This window comes from Pteropus alecto, unplaced genomic scaffold (genome assembly GCF_000325575.1).
Source record: "Pteropus alecto unplaced genomic scaffold, ASM32557v1 scaffold20, whole genome shotgun sequence".
Lineage (NCBI taxonomy): Eukaryota > Metazoa > Chordata > Mammalia > Chiroptera > Pteropodidae > Pteropus > Pteropus alecto.
Genome location: NW_006436298.1, coordinates 24,254,972 through 24,278,417, shown reverse-complemented (window position 1 = coordinate 24,278,417; position 23,446 = coordinate 24,254,972). Strand labels below are relative to the sequence as shown.

Below are 23,446 nucleotides of genomic sequence, written 5' to 3'. Positions count from 1 at the left end.
TAAAATTGCCTGCTCTTTCCTTCCTTAAAATTTCTTCTTTGCCAGATTTTAGATATCCAATCTGTGCACTATGTTGAATGCTTCTTGATCTTGGGAAAAAAAGACAGGCTTGGCTAAGCTCGATGAATTTTTTTTTAATCTCCAGATAATATCCGGCATAATAGATTAATATTGACACATTCAAATCCTGTTGATTTTACCTTCAACATATATCCAGACTCTAACTACTTTATAACACCTGAATTACTGCAATAGCCTGATAACTTTTCTCCCTAATTCCTCCATAGCCTTCTCTCTACCTTTTCTTTAAATAGCACTCATCAGATTGTCACATGTCAGCTCAGATCCCTCCAAAAGCTTCCCCTCCCACTTAAGGTGAAAGCCAAATCCTACAGAGCCCTACCACCCTCCCTCTACCTCTCTGACTATGTCATCTAATGTTTTCCCTGCCGCAATCCATTCTTCCCATAACTGGCTTCCAGGATATTCCTAGAAACACCAGACACACTCATTTCTCTGACCTTTCCATGATCTATTCCTCCAGGTAACCCAAGGTTCACTCCCTTGCCTGTTTAACACCTTTGCCCAAATGTCACTTTGTTAATGAGAACTTCTCTCGCAGCCCTTTTAAAAATCGTGCATCCATACTAGCATTCCTCATCACTTTTTCCATTTTTTTATTTTTTCCATAGCACCACCTTCTAAAATAATAGAAAGTGTTCTTCATTATCTATTTTATTCCTCAATGTAAATTCCAAGAATTCAGGATTGGGTTTTTTGTTGTTTGTTTTATGCACTTATGTCTCCCTAACACATAGAACACTGCCTGGTATATGATAAATAATAAACATCTGTTGAATGAATGAATCTACAGTCAAAATGTTAGCTAGTTCTTCTCGTGTGTGACTTACTAACTACTAAGATATGACATAGTTATTGGGAAAAGTCTTGCCTAGTGGCTTGCATTTAAATATATTTTATTGAAGAGAGCATGGACCATAGGGGCAGAGCAAAAGCTCTAAAGGTCAGATAAACCTGGGTTTGAATACCAACTCCACTGCTTACAAATTGTGTGACCTGGTGAGTTATATAATCTCTTACCTCAGTTTCCTCATCTATAAAATGGGGTAGTAGAGTAGTCATAAAATTTTCAAGCAAATGAACATAAAACCTAATGTTGGGCTTTCAGTAAAAACTCAATATTTGTAATTGCCATTTATATGCTAATTTTTTAAATAAAATATTTTATAAATGTTCACTTTTTTGACTAGGAAATTTAACTCAAGATGTGAATTGTTTGCTGTTATTTTTATGCTCTAAAGCACATTACAATGTTTTAAATATTTCTGCTTGAAAATATATTACGTAAAGCTAGCATTTATTGATGCCCTGCTACTGTGCCAGACATTCTGCTAGTTATATACTATTATCTCTGCAAGGGGCCATTACTGTCACTATTTTTTACATAAGGGAGCAAGCCTAGGATCATGGAGTAAGGGTTCTATCTCAGCTTGCTCAGCCTCTGAAGTTTTGGCCTTTTCCCCACAGACCACTGGTCTCTCACTTTGAACTTCAGCGCTCTTGAAGTAACTCAAATATTTGAGGATTCGAAAGGTGTGGTGCAGCTCAAGTAAGGGACTTAAGAGGTCTTGAGATTGAAGATGAGACTGAAAGACTATATTCCATGCAATACAGTGTGGATTTTAACCTACAGGCTCTGGGAAGACATCAAAGGTGTTAAACTTGAGAATAAGGTTTCAGAGAAGTATAAAATGACAGAATTTTCAAGGATTGGTTCATGTCATTTACTACAGTTCAGTCTTTATTATGACTGTAAACACATTAAGAATAATAGATTTTAGATCGGGAAAAATCAGAATAAATTAAAGCCATGTTAAGTAGGAGTTTGGTCTATCCTGGGCAAAAGCTCTTTAAAAAAAATGTAAGTGCCATTACATTCCACACAGTGTCTAATAATGTGGTCTCTTAAAAATTATATTGCTTACCTATTTCAAATTACAAAGTAAGTGCAGATAGAACAATATTTTTTAAAATGATGGTATGCCACTGGAATTTAGAATAGCAAAATGACTGAGAAATGTGCTCAAACTGTTATTTTGGTCTCTAATGCTTTAACATCTTTATTCCAGAAGAAAAGAGTGACTGCAAAAGTAAGTAATGTGATGATAGATGGCTGATGTTGGTTTTCCCCAGTCTTGAGAAATGATCACCTAAGAAATTATGAGTCGACACTGTGTCATGAGCATAGAGTTTGATAAATGTATTAGTTTCTTAACAAGATATAGGAAGTGCTAAACATTGAGAACAGATTTTGTTTCTTTAAGATCTTTCAGCCAATCACTGACTCTAGATCTTTTATTGTCAGCAAAAAAAGATATAGTAACAAAAAAGATGGTGATTTAAGAGACTTCCCATTGAGCTAGTTAAAATTATTGGAAACTCTTACATAACTTAATATAATTCTGTAAAAAAAAAAAAATCAAGTAAAGATTTTCATTTATTGCTTATAGAAGTTTAAAGTACATTCCCCCTCACCTCACCCCATAGATATTGGTTTCTAGATTTAGTTCTTGTGTTTTGCTGTTGGAGAGGTGGTGCAATTTTGACTGAATCTATTACACATTGTTGATCACTTGAGGGCAAGTAAAGCCAAGTCAATCGAAATAAAATAGTAATAGAAGTAAAGCAAATGAAAATATGGGAACAAAAATACCGAAAAGTGGAGTCTTTATGTAGTCTTCTTATTTTACTAAATGAAGATTAACATGAATGTACATGTATGACAGTATGAGAAAAATTAAAAGGAGGTCCAAGGAAGAGTGTGAGAGTTACACTTGTCTTTTAAGTAAATGTTTCCCAAGGTAATCAATCATTTAATCTAAAGTTCTGTCTAAAGTGAAAGCAGAGTAGTTACTCTTTGGACATGGAATTCTGTCATAAATATGGCTTTAATTTTTTCTCTCATCACTACAGTACATATGTTTTATTTCTCCAACACTTTTATAAACTGTTCCAGGCTGTAGTTAATGTCCTATGTTCTTTCGTCCATACCACAGCACTCAGCTCAACAATAGGTGGGAGATACTCAATATGAGCTATAAGAATAAATAAGGTTTTGAAACCTGTGTGAATCAACTTTCAATGCTTGTATATGAATTCAAAGGGAGAAAATTAAGTTGTTGATGTGGCGAATAAAATATATTACAATGTGTTTTAATGAACAAAATAATCTTTTTTGAATACTCTCTTCCATGGTGTGTGTGAGTTGTGAGGACGATAGCAGGTAGAGCAAGGGGAATGAAGATCGGGGAAGAAAGACAACACAGATCCTAAGCCATAGGTAAAATTTTCACCAGACCTCAAAGACATACTATCCTCTATTCTTTATTGAAAATTATTCCCCAAGACCAAAAATTGAGAAGACTACTATAATGTTAAATTATATAATTATCGTAGGGTATATGAGGCCACTGCACTAACACACACATATTAAATCTCTTTTTAAAAATAAAATTAATAAATTAAATTAAAGGTGAGTCAAAATTTGTACAGCTTATTTTAAGAATTACAATATGGAAAATAAATACACTGCTGTGTGGGAATACATAGATTATCTGTCACTGATAGCTAATGAATTCCTTCCTATTAAAATTTAATTGAAAATCTTCAATGATATTTAAGCTTTCACAGAAGTGTAAACTACTGTGACTACAATTCACAATGCATTTAAAACAATTATTCTTTATCATTAAAGTTAATAATATGCACATTAACCTCTTATGTAGTCTAAATCAATATTGTAGTTTAAAAGATATGACCTCTGGACAGCTTTGTCTAAATATTGATTTCATTGTCATTTGTATAAGGTATCAAACAAATTACATGCTGCACTAATATCATTAATGATGCCCCCTTAGAGCCTCTGACTTTATGGGTTCTTATAACATAGGACATGACATTACAAAATATTGAGGACATCACAAAATATAATTGCTGAATGGATGAGATTTGACTATCGCAGAACGGAGTCGCTGTAAACAGATAACTTCCAATCCTTTACTCTCAGTGGACCAAAAAAAAAAAAATACTACTCTTTAACATGCAGATTGGTTGTTGAGGTTGTTTCGAATGGAAGAATTTTTTCTGCCTCAGAGAGTCTGATTTACCTTTCTGTGATGCCTTAGACATTTCAGAAGAGAATCTTAAGTCAGATTAAAATGTAATTTTGCAATATAGGAGTTTTCGCCAAATCAACTTGTTTAGAAATTTCTGTTACAAGTTACTAGTGAGTCAGATGTGTTGGAAAATATATGCGTAAAAGAGGCTGAACCTTTCAAATGGTCATTATAGAATTAAATAAAAACTCATTTAAGAATGGACATGCAACACATTTTTCTTCATAATTGGCAGTTATATTATTATTTTTGTAAAAAAAATGCAAATTGAAATACTAGCTGTATAATTTGCTTTCTTTTACTTTTTTGTGGTTCTAAATTTCAGTGAATCACAATGATTATTAACATCATCCAGTTACAGCTAAGTCTATTTTGATGTTGTTTTCTATGTTTATGTTTTTTAAATTGTACTTCCCTTTTTGCTTTTTATAAAACTTTTTAGAAACAAGATGTGATCATACTCATGACACTCTAAGCTGTGGATGCTATAAACTAAAAATGTTCCCCCAAATCTCTTGTAGGTAAAAGTGACCCATTTTGTGTAGTTGAACTGAACAACGATAGACTGCTAACACATACTGTCTACAAAAATCTCAATCCTGACTGGAACAAAGTCTTCACATTGTAAGTAGTAATTACGTTCAGCTCATTTCAAAAATGGTGCTAAATGATATTATTTTTGAGATTTTGTGTGTCCGTTTAGTCTTAACTGATTAACAACTCAATGCATCTGGGCTGCCTTTGCTAGCAACAATGAATATCGTAATTGTATTACCTTCCTGATAGTGAAAACCTGGGGCAAGGGTATGCCTTTTTGTTGTTTTCATAGATATTTTTTTTAAATCGTGCTTTCTTTATGATTTCTCTAAGGATTTTGCTCCTATTAACTGAATTGCCATACTGCTTCTTCCTTTTATACTTTCTATTGAAATTCTCCCCAATTGCATTGATACCAAGGAGGACAAAGCTCTATTTGTTCCATTGCTGAAATCAGCAAACAATTCGGTCTCGAATTCGGCAGATGCTTTAGTTTTGGTTTGTTGCATTTTAGCACAATAAGAATATTAAGTATTGTCCTAGTTACCAAAACACTCTGTGAGTTAATTTTCCTTTTGTTTTAAAAAGTTTGTAAACTATTTTGATCATATGCTATAAAAGCTGCTGATGCTACACTGTGGTATCTACTGAGTTAGTTTTTATTTTTTTTAAACTAGTCTTTGGTAATGAATTCTGAACAAAAGAAAACTCCAAACAGAAGTGATTCTTAAAAGTTTTCTAACATAGTTTTTTTGTGTGTGTATGAAAACTGCTAAATTCCTCATTAATTTCTTATAATGTCTCTACTTAAGAGCCAGTAACTAATCAGATTTAATTATCTGACCAATTTATCTTTAAGGAATTCCACATTTTTATAAGAGATGAAAGCCTGGTCAGGAGACTTGCACTCCTAAGAAGGTTGTGGAGAGTGTTTTTCTCTGGAATGCATAATTGAATGAATAGGTTTGATTATTATCAAAGCCATTAATTGATTGTGCCCTGATAAATCCTCTTCTCACATGTGGATGCAGCCTTTCAGTAATGGATATATTCATTTTTTTGTCTCCTCTTAATTCATGTTTTCTTGGTAAACAGTTTGATCAAAGAATAAATCCTTTCAACAATTGGGGTTTATTTTTCCAGAAACAAAAATATGAAGAGCTTGCACAGTTGTTTATTAACATATGTTGTCTTTGGAACATAATGGAACACTACTTAATTTCTAAATCCTAGGGTGGTACAGTAGCTATCAATGTTACATTTTCTCTGTTCTGTTTTCTGTTTTAGTTAATTTTTACTAAAAACCAGAAAGAAATAAGTCAATGTTTTCATGGGAGCTGTAAGCAAAAAGGAGATGTCCTATTATAATAAAAAAGAAAAAATATATTAAATATAACGTGACTCTTGCTGATATCAAACCCGATGATGTTTTATTTGGGGTAATAGGAAGATAGGAATTATTGTGATAATGAGAAGAAGGAAAAGTCTAAAAACATCAGTGCCACTTTGGTGTTTTGTTTTGTTTTGTTTTTTTTACAATAACTTCTGTGTCCATCCAGATGGAAAATTATATTTGATTAAAAAATTATAACTTGAAATTATGATAGCATTTAAAGTTCCAGTTATGGAACCATCACTGTGGTCTACTAAGGTGAACTGTGGGAAATACTGTCAGATACGAAGCTACCTTGTATATATGTATATGCAAATAGCATACATAAAAACTCATACACACAAAATCAGTGGAGCTATCCAAATTTTCAAAAACATTTTTGTTCTTGTTCCCCACTGATGAAGTCTTTTTTTTTCCCTTACGTATGCTTATTATGCAGCAACATTAAAGATATCCATTCAGTTCTTGAAGTGACAGTTTATGATGAAGATCGAGATCGAAGTGCTGACTTTCTGGGCAAAGTTGCTATACCATTGCTGTCTGTAAGTTTTATTCACCTGACACACTGCTCTGTGTTGCTTTTGCTCAAGGAAAAAAAAAAAAAACCCTCAGCTCTATATCTGTCATTTCTCAACCAAGGTCTGTAATAAGAACACTAAAAATTTTAACATACTCAATTCACGGCCATGTTGAATCCCATGATAGTTAATTTTTCCTGACAGACTTGATCCTGGTAATGAACAGGTACTTGTCAGAATTGCCACAGTTGTTTTGGGTTCTCTGTCAGTTTCAGCAGCTGGGGGTCAAAGGTCACTGAGGGAGTGTATTCAGTAGAGACCGCGAGACAGACGGCTGTCATGTCCTTTTCCCGCAGATTCAAAATGGTGAACAGAAAGCCTACGTCTTGAAAAACAAGCAGCTGACAGGGCCAACAAAGGGGGTCATCTATCTTGAAATAGATGTGATTTTTAATGCTGTAAGTCTTAACTTTGGCTTTTTTGTACTGCTAAAGAGTTCAGTTTCATGAAAGCTTTTGTTCCTGATTTGTAGAGAATTTCTGTCATTCCTCATTTTCTCTAAACCTTGATGTATCCTGGAGAATACGCTTCTGCCACTGCCTGGCACACCCACACTTTCTGTTATAGTTGGCGGCTGCCGCTGCGGCTGTGCTCCGGCCGCTGTCTGCCTGCTTAAGAAATGGAAGCGCATGCATGTGCAACTGTATACATTTATATTTTATGAGCACAGCAGCCAGGACTTTGAAACTTTAGAAATTATTGCAAATTGAACTGCGTGAAAAACTTGTAAACATTTGTAATATATTAATCCATAACAGACACATATGTTGATGTATAGGTGAAAGCCAGCTTACGAACATTAATACCCAAAGAACAGAAGTACATTGAAGAGGAAAACAGACTCTCTAAACAGGTAAAAAAAGCAAGGAAAAATTACTCCCTCTGGGAAGACCTGATTATATCTGTAAAACATCTACTTAAATTCAAATAAACTTTCGAGGCGTGGAGGGGGGTCTACTTGTGTAAAATGGCTTTTTCTTTTTTTCTTTCTTTTTCTCTCTTCCCTTCCTTTCCTTAAATGATCAAACAAGGACAATACCAAACTATTAAATTGGATGGGGGTGGTCAGAAAAGAAAGGGGATACTGTAGAGGCTGCATAGAATGGATATGTATTCATGCATTAGCAAAAGAGTGATCATTTGAACATAAAATACAATTTGATTGCCATGGAATGTGTAAATGAGAACACCAAAACCTGAGGTTCAAATATATGTCCAGACCACCCACAGGTATGATGCAGGTGTGTGTAAAGCGAGCCCAGCATAAAGCTCTTCCCTCTAATCCACAAGAGAGGGGGCTCCATCTTTTAGGGGAAACCTTAATTAAATTTTGACGATGATCTTTGAGAAGTGAACTTTTATTGGCATTTTTAGCTAAGAAAATAGAAAATCAGGAACTCTGATTTTTCTGTCATGAAGGAATTTTAAATTAGGCTTGATATCTTGTAATTAGACTTGTAGTTTTAAATTAGGTTTAAATCAAGTTAAGAGTACTAAGCTACTCCTTTTAAAATGTTTACTTCTAATTAACACAGCTAAAATGAAATGTATTTGTTACGATTATTAAGTTTATAGAACTCGTGTGTGTATACTAAAATATCTAATAATTTTCTGGGCTATTAGAAGACTAAAAATCTTTTTATTTTTAATCCAATCAATTCACTATAAACAGTGGGATCTTTGGTTGTTTAAAGATAGTATGTGAGTTACAAATGCAATATCTAAATAGAAATACAGATTACATTTTTCCACAATTAAAGAAAAAGTAATCAAAGTAGTTCTTAAAGGGCGTGATCAGGGGTCAAGAAAGAAAACATACAGGGAGACTCTTAACTTTTCCTGAAAGGAATTTCAATTTTAACGGCTTATTTAAACTGGTATACATGTACTTGTGTCTACATTTACACGTATGTATTTTTTTCATACAACCTTAGTAAACTTTACATAGCTACTTCTTTAAAATATCAGATCAACATTGAAGTATATTTGGAAGTAACAAAATATTTACCTGCAGACCTATTATTTTAATTATTACATAGCTGTAGGTAAGTTTTTGAACCATCATCTAGTATATGTGCTATTTTTATAGCTGTATTCATGTCTTAGTTTTAAATTTTAAGTTTAAATTATATCAATTCTCATATGCAAGTTTTAGTAAAAAATTTTGTAAAGTATTTGGTTACTATATATTTTTTCCTAATTTCGAAATTATGAAAAAATAAGGAAAAAAATGTAGGTTAAATTTATTGTTGGAAAGAGAGATAGAGAAGGGGAGGGAAAGAGAGAATGAGAAAAGTGATAGTAAGAAAGGGAGAATCCTACTAAAATAGTGAAAAAGAATGTTTTCTATAATAAAGCAATGCTTGACAGGTTTTTCTAAAAACATCCTAAATTATCTATTTCACTTTAAAATATCTTGAAATTAAAGCATTTTAAAACCTCAATAATATTTAAGAGTTAAAAAATATATTTAAGGTTCATAATATGTAGGTAGAAAAAAAAGTTTTTAATCCTTTGGAGATTTTTTTTCTTTTGAACAAAGATAGCCCAACTTACCTGATAATGTTATTTAAGAAAATATATTTAGCTAAGAAATTGCTCTTATAATCCAGTTTCTCCAGAGATACTTCTTTCCCTTTAACTTGTGAACCAAATTGCTTGGTATATTCTTACAACTTTATTAACTTTCTGAATCCTTTTAAAATCACACTAAGCTTGAAGAATTTTGTAGCATATCTGATGGCTCTTAGTCCTGCAAATTCTAATAATATTTTATCTTCCTTTCAGCTGCTACTAAGAAACTTTATCAGGACTAAGCGTTGTGTCATGGTGCTCGTAAATGCTGCATACTACGTTAACAGTTGCTTTGATTGGGACTCGCCCCCAAGGAGCCTTGCTGCCTTTGTGGTATGATCATACTGTATTACTTATTGTTATTCATTAAATTCAGTAATCATAGCTGCGTGTTTCTGTGGCTATAGTAACAGTTATGTTGATGTGGCCATTTTAAAACTCCTATTTTAAGACTTGACTGGACAGATTTGCCGTGGGCAGGAACCTGATGGATTGTTCAAGGTCTGAGTCTAAGAATACATCCACCCCCCACCCTACCAGACTTCCGGAATGCAAGACATCTTCGCCAATGTATAATTTTCTCAAGTGACAGTTAAAAAGTAAAATTTTGTATATTGCATAATCCCAAATCCCAATAGCAGAGCCAAGAGAAGTCCTGAGTGTTAAAAAAAATTAATAATCTTGACCATCCTTATTTTAGTTTTATTCATTCTATACAATTTTCAAAATATGAAAATCATTGGCAGTAGGATGCTAGCTGGTAATAGTTTAATATATGACTCAATTGGAAGTGGATGTGACCTATTTAAGAGGCATTTTATTATTTCTGAGATTTCCAGTTTTTAAAAAAGGCACAAGTGAGAATTTGATAGATCCAAATAGTCTTCTGACAATGTTCATCGTGTACCCTTTTACTTTGGTTATTTAAAAACTGCTGAGGAGACCAACTTGCAAAGCTAGAAAATCCGAAATAATACTTTCCTCTGAGCTTCAGCTGGAATTTTCTGCTTTCACACTATTTTTGCTTATTCAAGATTTCATTTTGAAGTTTAAGTGGAATCCTTCTTTTGAAATCCTTTATTTTATTGTCATATTTGTTAGAATATGATTGCCTTATGCTTTTATAGTAGAAGGTGGCTTTATTTTGGGGGCTTACAAGAAGGGCCTAATTACAGTAGCAAATCAACATTTTAGTATTTCTATTCAAATGAGTATACGCACATCTGTTTAGTACTTTGAGCTCTGTCCTCCTCTCATGCCTTGTATGGGACTTTCATTAATGTTTGAGCACATGGAACAAAGAATGTGTATGTCCCTTTGTGTTGTAAGTTACCAGAAAGTTAGGCAGCCTGCTTCCCATAGACATGCCGTTATCTCCTTAAAGAAAGCGATTGTCATCATCATTAAGTTTTAGAAAAGAAAATCTGCCTCTTTTAATATTCTTTTATTTAGTTCTTTCACATAATAAGTACATTGGGGTACTGTTAAGCAAACTTTATTATGATTTTTTACTATCATAGAGACACTTTGATGTTAATGAGGAAAAATTGATTTTGAGTTTCTTTGTATACTTTATTTCATTACTTCTAAGTTCCATGGGGCTTTATGACAGACACAATGATATTCTACCAAAAAGGTAATGCTGCTGTCTTTGAATCATTTCTTCCAAAGTTATCTCTCATAGCTGTTTGTGAAATTTGAAAAGAGAGAAATCTATATAATTATGTCATTTGTTCAGGAACATTCATTTTTAATGTTTTAGTGTTATATGTGTTGTGTAAGTCTTTATAAAGTTCATCTGGCTTCTAGATGTCACTCATGTAAAGTGAATTCAAGATGGTAGACTTCGTTCAAAATTTCCTTCTAATTAAAACAAAACAAAACAAAACAAAAAAACAGGCACCAAAATTCTGAGAAGCGTAGGTACATGTACATGATAATACTTGAGTGATTTCACTGTAAGAGAGTTAGAGTTCACTGGGTAAGAAATGTAATATCTCTCTTAGCTGATGGTCAGCTTCTGTCAGAGTCAGTCCCGTGAAACAACCTGAATGCAAGATGCTTGCAGAAAAGAGAGAGAGATCACAATAAAGATATGAAAAGGGAGACACTGACGGTGAAAAACAGGCCACAAACTAATATGTAAACATACATTAAGAGTACTTTTGAGAAGAAACAATAATTAACTGTTTCGCTGAAAAAAAAAAAGTACCAAATTACATACTATTGAACGTGATGAAACTGAATGACAAAGCCAAACTTCACTTACCTAGACCCGAACTAGGGTTCCACGAAGAGTTCCACGAGAATGCGAACCCTACCTTTTTCACTTGTATTCCAATATTACCTACAGAGTATCTGGCCCTTAGTAGGCTTCTAATATAAATGGCTATCTAAATCAATAGACCAATGAATGAACCAGTCAATCAATCTGAATTTTTTTAATGTGGAGAAACTATTTAATGATGCCAGATAAATAAGGGTTTGCTCTAATAAAGCTAGTTATTAAATGATGATGGACATAGATTAATGCTGTTGTAGCAATTTTCCCTAGATGTTTCATTTCCATTCTAAATTATTTCATAATCTTCTACCAATCATCTATTTAAACCTCAGATTAAATTCTGATACAAAAATATCTTTATTTAATAATAACAACAACTAATATATATTAAGCATTTGTTTGCCAGGGAAGTGTTTCTCAGGCACTAATGAATGAAAGGGCTTTTCACGCATTAATGAATTTAATATTCCCAACAACCTTATTATGAGGTCGATACTATTATTTTCCAATATACAAAGAAAAAAACGAAGGCACAGAAAGTTAAGCACCTTGGCTACAGCCACACAGCAGATATTATTTCCTTTCTAAAAGAGCTTTTAAATATGTACCCTGTAATCTTAATATCATAACAATTCCGAAAAAAAAAAAAAAACTGTTGTAAGGTTTTTATTTATCTTGTAAATATTAAATGGTGTGGGTATTTAAAAATGAAGTGTTTTAAAGATCTCATTGCATAACCAGAGCCTTTTTAGGCCAGTTTATTGAAAAGAACTTTCCATTAGGAGAAGAGTATGAGTAGCACCCCATTGTTACAAGCATATTGTTCCCATCATCCCCTGTTGATGGATCATGGGTCTATTATTATAATGTTGGTTACACTTGGCCCACTTTTTCATAAATGCAGCTGCCTCGTGGAGCATGTGCATTTGTACCATTATGTGGCTTGGTTTTAGGCCCAGATCAGTAAACTTTATAATGTTTAAGTGCCCTTTTTCTGTTCTGTTTTACTTCTTTTCTAATTTACTATCCAAAAATAAATGTAGAATGATGAAATCAAAATGAAAAAAAAAACCCAATAATTTTGTTGTCCCAATGTCAGATAAAATGGAAAGAACAAGAAATGCAGAGTTAGGGCTGCTCTGGCCTCTTTAGCACTATACCTGTGTGCTGTGGGGAAGATTCAAAGCTGGCTGACGATATTAGAAGCTGAAATCAGCCAGGATGGTGATGGATAAAATATAAGCAAACATATTCCTGGGAATGTCCTTGTTTTCATGTGCTGTGAATTAGGTTTTTAAATTTTACTGTGAATATTGTATGCCTGAGAGCGAACAGACGTATGTGGTGCAGAAGGCATTGCTTGTCTTTTGGAATCATCTTTTGTAGACGTGGAAATGTCTCATAAATTGGGCCTAATTTTCATCAGGCTCTTGACCAGACATTTGTGTTCTCATGGATGTCAGTGGGTGCAACATGGGGGAAAAAAGAGTGCACATTCTTTCTTTCTTTTCAGTACTGTCATTTCTCACTGTAATGAGCACAAAAATAATTGGACAACTGAGCTATCAGTAAAAGGACACACTTCAGTGTGCATCAAAGAATTATTTTACAGGACAAACTTTAATCTTTAAATGTGATTGTAGATAATTTGTGGTACCATCTGTCCATTTGGAATTGTTTTAGCCTTTTCTGTCGTTATACAGTAAGTGCCGCTGTGTTTAACATTAACATTTGATATTTTACACATTTAATTTCTGTTCTGCTGTGTGGTCCTTAGGGAACGGAGTGCTAGTGCTACATGAGAGAGACAAAGTATTGATCAGTTAACATTTCAGCTACATTTATGTATGTCGCAAAATTAATGAAAATGCCAGACAAAAATGTCAGAGTGCACAAAAAGGTAGAATTTAAATTTGGTAGTTTAATGAAAAGTTTAAGATGTGCATTATCCAAAATGTCCTCTTGCCTTTAAAGTACAATTCCTAACAGAATAACTACAGGGAGACACATATTTTACTTAGAGGAACAATGAACATGAATTATGAAGGGATGTCGACTTCTCAAAAGTACCTTGTGTTCCAAAGTGGCATGTTTAAATGTTTAACCGTTACTCATAAAATGCATTTGTTTTTGTTCATATCGGAAGGGCTTCTGGCTTCAACCCTCTATCCTGACCAGCCTATAAGGCAGACTTCCAACTGAGATTCTCTCCTTAGGTTTTCCTTGGTATCCATGTGTTCCTTTTGTGTCTGTCAAAACTGAGAATTCCCTCTACAGCAATTCATCGAAGCCACTCTGGTTCATTACTTGTTCCTTTCTGGGTCCTTTCAAATGGCTGGTTTTTCTTTGCTTCCAGATAATTTGTGCTCTACCTTCATTCAGTCCCCATTTTACTAAAGGATCACACTCGGGACAACAGCTACTCTCAGAAAAGCTGGGCATTATGCAGGAGAAGAGAAAAACAGAGATGATGTATGCAAAGAATGACATGAGGCAGCTCTGTGTAGCCAAATGATTTTTTAAAAAATGGAGGAAGCACAGGCGAGGGAGGCAGAACTGAACTTGCAGAGGCGATGGGGTAGACAATGATCTGAAGACAATAGGCTCTGGAGGATACCTTATCAAGTACTTCCTGGGTAGAAAGCCGGCTGCTATAAAACAGCATATGGGTTTTTCTAAAAGTTATTATAAACAATAAGGACATTTTAAGTGGCCTTCGTGTTCAAGGAATGAATAGGGAACATTGCGTAAGGAGAAATATCAATGCAAAAACAAAAGCATGTCTACTTCACCTACAGTTCAAGTCTTTGCCTTCATATTACGGAACAATGTAGGGTGCTTGTACCACATATGGAATGTAACTTTAAGTTTCTAACAGAAATTTCTATTTTAAAAATTTCAGAGATAGCAGTAATACCACACCAACAAAATTATGCTTCGAGTCCATGGCAATTTTTAAATGATTTTTATTGAAGCTTTTTATTGTTGTTGCTACAATTTCATTTTAGTGCAAGCAGAAAAATTGGAAATGTTCCAGAGGTAATTTTTGTTACTTTCCCCACAACAGCAAAACAGAAGGACTCCCCAAAATCAAAGAAACAAGTACTAAAACAAAATGATTTATAACTGATGGTCCTGCCCCTATATTCTTGATTTTTCCTAAAATTATATAAATCTAAACTTCAAAACCCTTCTACCCATCCTCCTTCATTTATGCTTTCCTCTGATAAAAACATATACTAAGTTTACTAAACAATACTTTCAATTTAACTTATACAAATTTTAAAAGTACATTAAAATTTTCCTTTGTAAATACGCGAGGAAAGGAGAAAGCCTCTTTGGAATTTCATTGATTTAGAAGATTGTATACCTCCAAAGTTGCCTAAAATTCATTTTACAAAGTCACAGATTATTGATACATAGAAGATTGTAGCACTACGATTTTCTTTTTGGTAAATAGATGTGTGCTCAATTCATATGGACATACTGACACTTCAAGTTGATACTAAAAATATACATTTTCCCCCAGATTTATCTGAATTCCAAGGAAGAATAATTTTTTCAAACACTGACCTATGAAAAATTAGGTTTTCTTAAGTGGTGCCTTTCATAAAGCATGGCATATAAATTCTTACAATTGCATTAAAGACCACAATTTAGAAGTGAATTGAGTTTTAGAATTCATCACAATTAGCTAAAATCAACCCTGAATCTTAGGAAAGGTAGCAAATCAGATATAAATCGAACAAAGCATTTGGACTAGATGTCTCTAATTCTTCTCGAGGAGTGATGCTGTAGTTTGGTTTGTAGGTCTATGTAAATGTATAGTCTTTTTGTTTTCTTCCTATAGCTGATACATATACAAACACATGACTTTCTCAGATCAGTGCTTAGTTCTCCTTAAATGCTGCCAGTGCCCTTTTTTTGTTTATTTTAATAGATGGCAGCAAAAGGGCCTCCTGGTCTTTGGAGGGAGATAATCACATAAGCCACAGAGTCTACTACTCTCGGAAAAGCTTATTCCTATTAAATTTTATTTTATATTTATAATAAGAAGAATTTAATTCTTATAGCATATCACATGTTCTATTATCTCCACTCTCCTTCCTTTGTCTTCTAAAATAGGAACTAGTAAGGTGCTTTAATGTGGGGATATTTTCTTCTGTGAGTGATTTGGGGAGAATAAAATCATTTCACTTTTTCTCAGGTGTAGTGCTGTTGTGCTATATTACAATTAAACATAAACCACAAATATTATCAAAAGTATTATGATACCGTATTGAATATAGGAATTAGCCTTTTCACGAACCTTAATTGTATGTGCAGTGAAAGTTGGCATGGGGCGGGGGAAAAGCAATGCTTCAGTGTAGTCCCCTTCTTGCTGTATGGCTGCTGTCCCACTTTACCTCAAGCAGCCTCTTTGCATTACTTACCAGGTGGTTTCAACCTCAAAACCTTCATGAGACCTTTAAAAACTAGGTTACATAGTCCAGATTTTTCAACAGAGTTGATTGAGCATCAAAAATTATAAAATATTGAAATCAGAGGTGTCCCACTCTGTTTCCAGATTCCTAAACCAGTGTTCTTGACTTCTGATGAATTTTTTACCTTCCAGCTTTAATTTAAATTGTTAGGAACATGAATTCTGAACAAAAAAGCAAGCCATGTTCCATTGCAAAATATTATATAAAGTGTTCTGCAAAGAAAAATGTTTAAATGAATAAGATAATTATATAACTTATTTTAGTAAAATTTTGAAGAGTAAGGATAATAACTCTTCTGAAAGATTGTAAATTATAACAGAAGTGCAGTCATTAATATCCTTTAGTCAGTAAGTTTACTTTCTACATATTTTCATGCCCTTTGTATCAGTAAATATTAAGAAATAGGAGTAGCATGCTTTCTGTTGTCCTTTTTTTCTATTGGGCCAGTTATGAAGATATACTTTAGAATTATGAATATATTACAGTTAATTTACCCAGTGAGAAGCTAACCTGAAATGTTGCTAAGGAGGTTGTTCCTGTTTTTCATTACCCTTTGTTTGCCATTTTACTACATTTTAACATGATAGTCAGAATTGAATACAGACACAATAGTCAGTCCTGCCACATTTGGTCTGTGCATTATGACTCTGCATTGCATCTTCTACTTTGCTGTGATGACAGAGGTCCAACACTCAGCAAGTGGTAACATTAAAGATCAGTAACAGAGTAAAGATGAAAGAGTGACCATTTACTCGTGTTCGCACCAGTCATCAGCTACTGGCTCAAAGGAAAGTAATGAAGAGAAAATTAGAGAAAAGCTAAGAAGCAAGAAAAGATGGAAATTATATCAAAGCGTCAACAGATATTTGGATAAAAATGAAAGTCAGCCCTGATTTTAAGTATGGAATAAAAAATTTTAGAGATAAAACTTGTCTTTTTTTTCTTTTTTTTAAATTTTATTTTATTAGTTTCAGGTATACAGTACATTGGTTAAACAATGTTTCTCAACTCTCATTTCCATATTCACTCCCTAAGGAGAAGAATTTCATTTAATTTTATGAGTGATATTAAATACTAAGGAATACAATTTTGTCAGGGAGTAGTGAGTTTCGGAGGACCACAAATCATTGTGATATGTAATTTTTTTTTTTTTTTTTTGCTTAAAGAACCAGATTTTGCTCCCTTAGGTGCCGTATGGCTCCTGTTGAGAATGCATGCTTTATATGAAGTTTAATGTGAGTTTAACTACGTTTACTTTCATGCTCTTAGTGTTAGAGTCTAGTTTGGATTTTTTGTAGTTCGCCTACAGTGCAAATTATCCCAGTAGATAATCAGTCTGGAGAATAAGAATTTGTAATCTCTGTACAAAATCATTAACTCCAATTAAATTGGAGTCCAATTAAAAGAAAATTTTGTTTGGCTTTGTAGAGATAGAAGAATTGAATTTTCCCCTTATGAAAACCTATATAAGAATTTTCTTCTCTACAACAATTCTAAGGGTGCATTGTTGTGCTTCACTGAAATGGAGAAGTGGGGTGAGCATCGATTCTGGCCTAAGTAATATAACCTCTCTCATTATGAGGGTTTGATGGGTTTTGTCCATACTTTGCACTATATTTATGACTAATAGATAATCTTTATATTCTTAAATGAATATCATTATGTCAGAGATATAAAAGCATACTTCATTAAGCTCGATTATCTATTAGATCTTCATTGGAAGGGCAGGGAAAAAAAGGTCGTGGAATAGGAGATACATGTTCTACTGGCTGTTCTGCATGGCAAGTCCCCCAGTTCTCCCACATGAATCAAAAAACTTCTACTATTGTAATTTATCAATACTACATAAATAAATGATGTTTTATATCCCACTTAGCTATATACAAGTAATTCTGCTGTATTTTCCATAGTTAGCATTCTACACAGTTCCTGCCAAGTGGAGTTCAGGCAATGCTTACATGTTTGAAGCAAGAACATAGCATCCCATTTTGTCATAAAATGTTAGTGAATTAAATATTGTTTCCTCTAGTCAATTAGAGAAATCTTTTGGATTTAATTTAAAATAATAGATTACCAAGGTTTAAATGAGTCCATTAATTATCTACAAATTGGTATACTAAGGTTGTATAAAAGAGGTGTTACATTTTTGAAGTGATATTAATAAAGTGATAGCTGCTACTCAGAGAAAATTAATTCATAAATATAGAAGTTCAGATTGCTGAGTTCACTTTTTTCTAGTTAGGCAGCAGTACTGAAAACTTATATGGTTTTGTTTAAATTATTTTAAATAGAATTTGGTTCTTCTATTGCAAGAGCCTATTGCATCCTTCAACCAGGAAGCTGGTATTTATAAAAGAGAACTTTAAACCTATGGTCTACTAGTTTGTCTGGGTGTGCACTGTTTCCTTCATTTTTTAAATTCTCAGACTATGTGCCTTCTACCACATTTTTATTTTTAATTCCTAAATCTCAGTTGATGTGTAGTTAAAACTAAATCTTTTTCATATAGGCTCCCAACCTTTAAACAAGATGTAAAATCTGTTTTGTAAGACCATTGCTTAGGTCTTGGAACACATTTCCTCATAGTAGCAATGTCATAGGTAATGACATAGAACCACTCACAAAGCCTGTCGAGACTTTCATAGAATACTAGCTGTAGAATAGAAGTGTTATGTGTGGGAAGTAGATTCAGTGGAATCATGACTGAGTGCTCAGGATGCAAGGAACACATCTATTCCAGCCTCACCTTCAGGATAGAGCATCTCCCTAATGGCAAAGGCATGGGGCATGCAAAGATGGAGATTGTGTGGACTCCAAAGGGTACAGATAAAGTCATAAAATGCTACAGTTGGAAGGGAACTTAGGGATCATCTTACAGTAGAGGGAATTAAAATGCTAACAGTAGACTTACCGAGATACCAGCTCTCCGTCTCCCCCACTTGCTGGTAATGGATGCTTCGAAGACAGCAGCATTGAGAAGATAAGAAGGGCAGAGAGAGAAAGAAACAGAGAAACAGGAAGACATCGATCTCTAAATCCTGAAGTTTATAAGTCAAGTTGTCCTTAATTAGGAGAAACTAAGTATCTGACATTGTTCTGTAAAGTTTTTAGAACGTAAAATTGGACCCTGATCGTTGATATTTCCTTTTAAGGAATGTGTTGATCTGGGAGGGCTGGAATCACCTACTTGAAATATTAAATCTGTGCTCACTTGGCTTAGTATTATTCCTGTGGTTTAAGTAATGTGTATATCTTCTATTTTGATGAACTATGCTGTTAGTTGAGGTCATATCACACTACAGCTCCCCAAAACACTGTGCAGAGATGTGTGTGTGGTATAAAGAACTCTTAAAAGAGTTCACTGTGTGTTTAAGGGAGCTACACTTTAGACAAGTAAAGAAATGTCATTTGGCCTCTAAGTATAAATTACTTATTCCCCAAAGTAAATGTAGACTCATTAAGAATATATTTCCCAGATTTCAAACATATATTTTCAGAGTTGCTTAAACAGTTTAAACCATCTATATTGATCCATATTGATTTAATGGTAGCTAAGATGAACTTACCCATGGCCTAAATTTCCATTAGACTAAATAAATGCCAAGGAAAAAAGTGTACGTATTCTGAATTATTTAGAAAAGCTGGCGATCCACCTTCAATGTATTGCTCTCATTCTAAATTTCTTTTAAAATCATATAGATCAAAATTTTTCTAGCATACAATTAAGCAATAGAATAGAATAGTATATCCCTTTACGAAATGGTGGAAGTACTGAAATAATACTAAGTTCAGCATGTTTTGAGATACTAGTAGAATTTGTTGGGTGTTGTCCACTTTGTTACATAAATTATGTGAGGTATAGTTTACTATAAATGTGGTGCACCAGTTTATTTTGATTGGAGTTACTGAAGTGAAGAAAGCTAAGTTAAATCATCTATATGAAATGCTTTGAAGTCCTTAAGCATGAGAGCCTGTGGACCATTTAGGCTTGAATGATGTCTGTGATCATAACACAGGTTTTTGTTCCTGAGAGCTATGTGGTCTTTTCCAAATTTGTATCAACCTTGAAAAATTATTTAGCTTAAAATTATTATTTAAAAATATTCTATATTTGACCTAAGAAAGAGAGATAAATCACAAGAAAAAGTATCCCATCAGTGTTTGCTGAAAATGCATGATTCTTCCTCCAAAAATACAGTGGAGACATAGTTAATAATACCTGGGTCTATTTCTAATTGATTGGAATGTTTAACCTAAGTTTAAGAAACTAGGAAATAAAATAGATTGTAAACTGAAAAATGCTATTTGTCAGTATTTCTAATCCATTACTAGAACCAGTGACAGGAAATAAATTCAGGCTGTTCTGCTTGAGATGCATTTCAGTTGCCATTAACAGATCTTCCCCGTTTTCATGCACACTCAATAAAACTGTGTTGAATGACTGACTCAGATGACTTCGGCGGCAAAACTTAAAGTTAAAGCTGTAATATTGTAACGGAAACCCCCAACAGTAGTATCAGATGAAGCTGAGAATAAATGTAGTATATCAGGTGTCATAAAAGGGAAAATGTGGGATACATTTACGCTCTCCTCTATCTACTATGAGATTCATACATAAGATTCACACTCATTATTCTCGTCATCTTAATGAGATCAGTGTGGGAACATTTCTCTCCTCTCCCTCTTGACTGTCAGAAATGGGGCACTCCATTATTTCTCCTTCCTCTCTCTACTTTTAAGAAACTAGTAATATTTTCTTGGCCAGAAATGTTAACTGGTTACAGCAGGCAGCCCCAGAGTATTGCATAAAAAAAGGCTTAAGGACTTTAGGTAGAGACCACAGTGTTTGTTAGTCTCTCTCTCTCTCTCCTTGCTCTTATTCTTTTTCTCTCCTGCATGTACTTTTTTTTTTTCCAGACTTTTATCACCTGCCCTATTTCCCAAGGGGTTTTCTTGGAAAAGAAGGGAAAATATAATTTCTCTACGTGGAGGAAAATATGGTACCTAAGTATTACCTCTAATTGCTATCCCCTTCTCATTAGATCTATTGCCCTAATTAACATTGCACACAGTCTTCCTATACCAAGTCTGAATGCTATCGGTTCATGTGTCCAAGCTGGACACAAGTCTGAAAGAGGTAAAATGGACAAAGGACCAACTTCTAATACATCTTATCCTCAAATAAATTTCCAGATCTGTCAAGAAACAGTCATGGTTTATAATTAAAGTTGCTAGGAGATATTTTTTATCATGTTTTTAAATCACGATTTCCTTTATCCTTAAGGACAAGACAACAGGAACTTATGGAAGTATTATTTAAGCCATCTAGGCTATTAATTATTAATATACATTGTAACCACACTGTTTTCGATACTACTTTCCTTTAGAGGAACTCATGTGTTAAAAGATTTCCTTTAACATGATTGAAGAATTTTCAAGAAGGCATTTTTAATATTTGCTACCTCTTAATTATAACTTGTTTGAGGCACCACTGTTAGCACAGGGATTATGAGTTAATAAAAGTGTCATAGTATTAGTGAATAAAACCCTATGTAATTTTCCCCAGGTAATGATTAATAGCATAAGGCTATATTAACAATACTCTTAGTATACAGTCCCTAAATATATTTGATTCTCATCCTTTAGAGGGTAATTTTATACTGAAATTCAGTAATAAAATGTTTGAGAGATTTAGTAAGCTAGTTAATGTAAACTTCTTAGATGCATGAATCTTTTCAAATGATTTGTATTACATTGCTATGTAAAATATTCTATTTTAAAATCAAGCTGAAAGTTTTAAATGTTAGCTTAACATTCATCAGAGCAACCTTATTGAGATTCATAAAGAGCTTATTTATCTCACCACAGTATTTGCTAAAACAGTTAAAAAGTAAAATTAATAAGCCATTAGGTCATTATTACATAATGTTTTTGCTCACATAGATAAATGGGTTCCTTTTCCTCTCTTTCTTTTTAAATAATGTCTCTCTGGCTTTGTTCCGTGGCTGCAGCAGGCTGTTAGTATGTATCTTTCTACCATCAGAATGAATGAGATATATCTGTATAAATTATTGATTCACTTGAGCCTACCTCTGTAATTCAGAGCTGAAAACTCTGGCAGCTTATCTAATAGAATGATATAACTAGGAGACTGAAGTTACCTACCACAGCAACAATTGCCAGTTGGGGGGTCAAATGCCCTTTTACCTTTATACCTGAACACCTGCAAATTGAGCTGTATCCCATTCAGAATTTTAAGAACAGGTCCATTGTCGCAGGAAGTAGAGTTTGTTTCTTAGAGAAAATTATGCCAGTTCTAGTTCTGAATGAAAGACAAGGCTTTTATTACTCGAGGGATATTAGGGCTGACTGCTTTTTTGAGAAAACAAATTTGCAGTAACTTTATCTGTAATTTAGTCCTGAATGGGTGCAAATAGACTGCACATTGTATGGTGCAGAAAGAAGAAAATAGGGGTTTGTTAAAGCCATACAAGGGCTATGTAACCATTATATTTCCGAGGGAAGTCTTATCAGAGTTGCAGGTTATAAAGGGGAATATTTTGGTTACAGCCTTAGCATCAAACACCTGTTTTGAATTTTTAGTTTAGAATGACATTGGAAAAGAAAGTTTTTGTCTAAAATTGAAGATGATGAAATACCCAACTCCTAAAAGTTGCTATACAGGTTCTCTTTGATTTAGAGGCTGGCCCTATCCAGAAACTTCAGAAATTATTATAATCACTCTTCATAAGGTTGAATGTCAGACTCAGAGCTGGTTGGAATATGTTGACTTGTTTTGTTTTTATAAGGTTAGATTCATAGGTTTACATACCCTTTCCAATTAAAAAAAAAAAATTCTATGCAATGTTCTTCACCTATGAGTCTGATTCAAGTTTTGCCAAGGCTGAGAGCAAGATGAACATTTTGAGTAAGGGACAAGAAAAAACATGCATCAGCTGATGAGCTTCCAGGTCACACAGTGTGGGGATTAATGGATCATATATTATTTGGAGAAACTCATCCCTCAAGTTGGTCACCCACTCCTTAGTCAGCAAGTTCAGTAGTTGTCATAGAAACACTTATTTTTTACCATGTGATAGTTGATCGCTGACATGGAACCAGACTAGGTAATCAAACATCTTAGCCATATGCTTGTTCTGAGCTCCAACCTAGTCAATTAGCACATTTTATATTAAAAACTTAGTTGTAATAGATCTTCATTAGCTAGCAGTTGCCATAATTGAATAGTTACTCAATTATGTTCGTCCCCCACCTCATTTTCACCTCTTTACAGAGTCCAAGTAGGAAGATATCCAAAAACATTCACGAGCCCCACTTCAAGCAAAATTCATGACCCACACCTCAAATAAGCTGTTAGAGGTTGATCCAGGGTTTAATAC

The 23,446-nt window shown here is 33.7% G+C and overlaps 1 protein-coding gene across 17 annotated transcripts in view; it reads left to right on the top strand.

Annotated features, from left to right (window-relative positions):
- Nucleotides 1–23,446, top strand: part of MCTP1 (multiple C2 and transmembrane domain containing 1) — a 453,050-nt gene that overhangs the window by 291,075 nt on the left and 138,529 nt on the right. For 16 of the 17 annotated variants that reach the window (XM_025047696.1, XM_025047701.1, XM_025047692.1 and 13 more), the window contains 5 exons: nucleotides 4,718–4,820; nucleotides 6,566–6,668; nucleotides 7,001–7,102; nucleotides 7,483–7,557; nucleotides 9,492–9,611. In XM_025047696.1, coding sequence (XP_024903464.1) covers nucleotides 4,718–4,820; nucleotides 6,566–6,668; nucleotides 7,001–7,102; nucleotides 7,483–7,557; nucleotides 9,492–9,611 — 503 coding nt within the window. The remainder of the gene's footprint in view (nucleotides 1–4,717; nucleotides 4,821–6,565; nucleotides 6,669–7,000; nucleotides 7,103–7,482; nucleotides 7,558–9,491; nucleotides 9,612–23,446) is intronic. The other variant, XM_025047695.1, reaches the window with a different exon arrangement.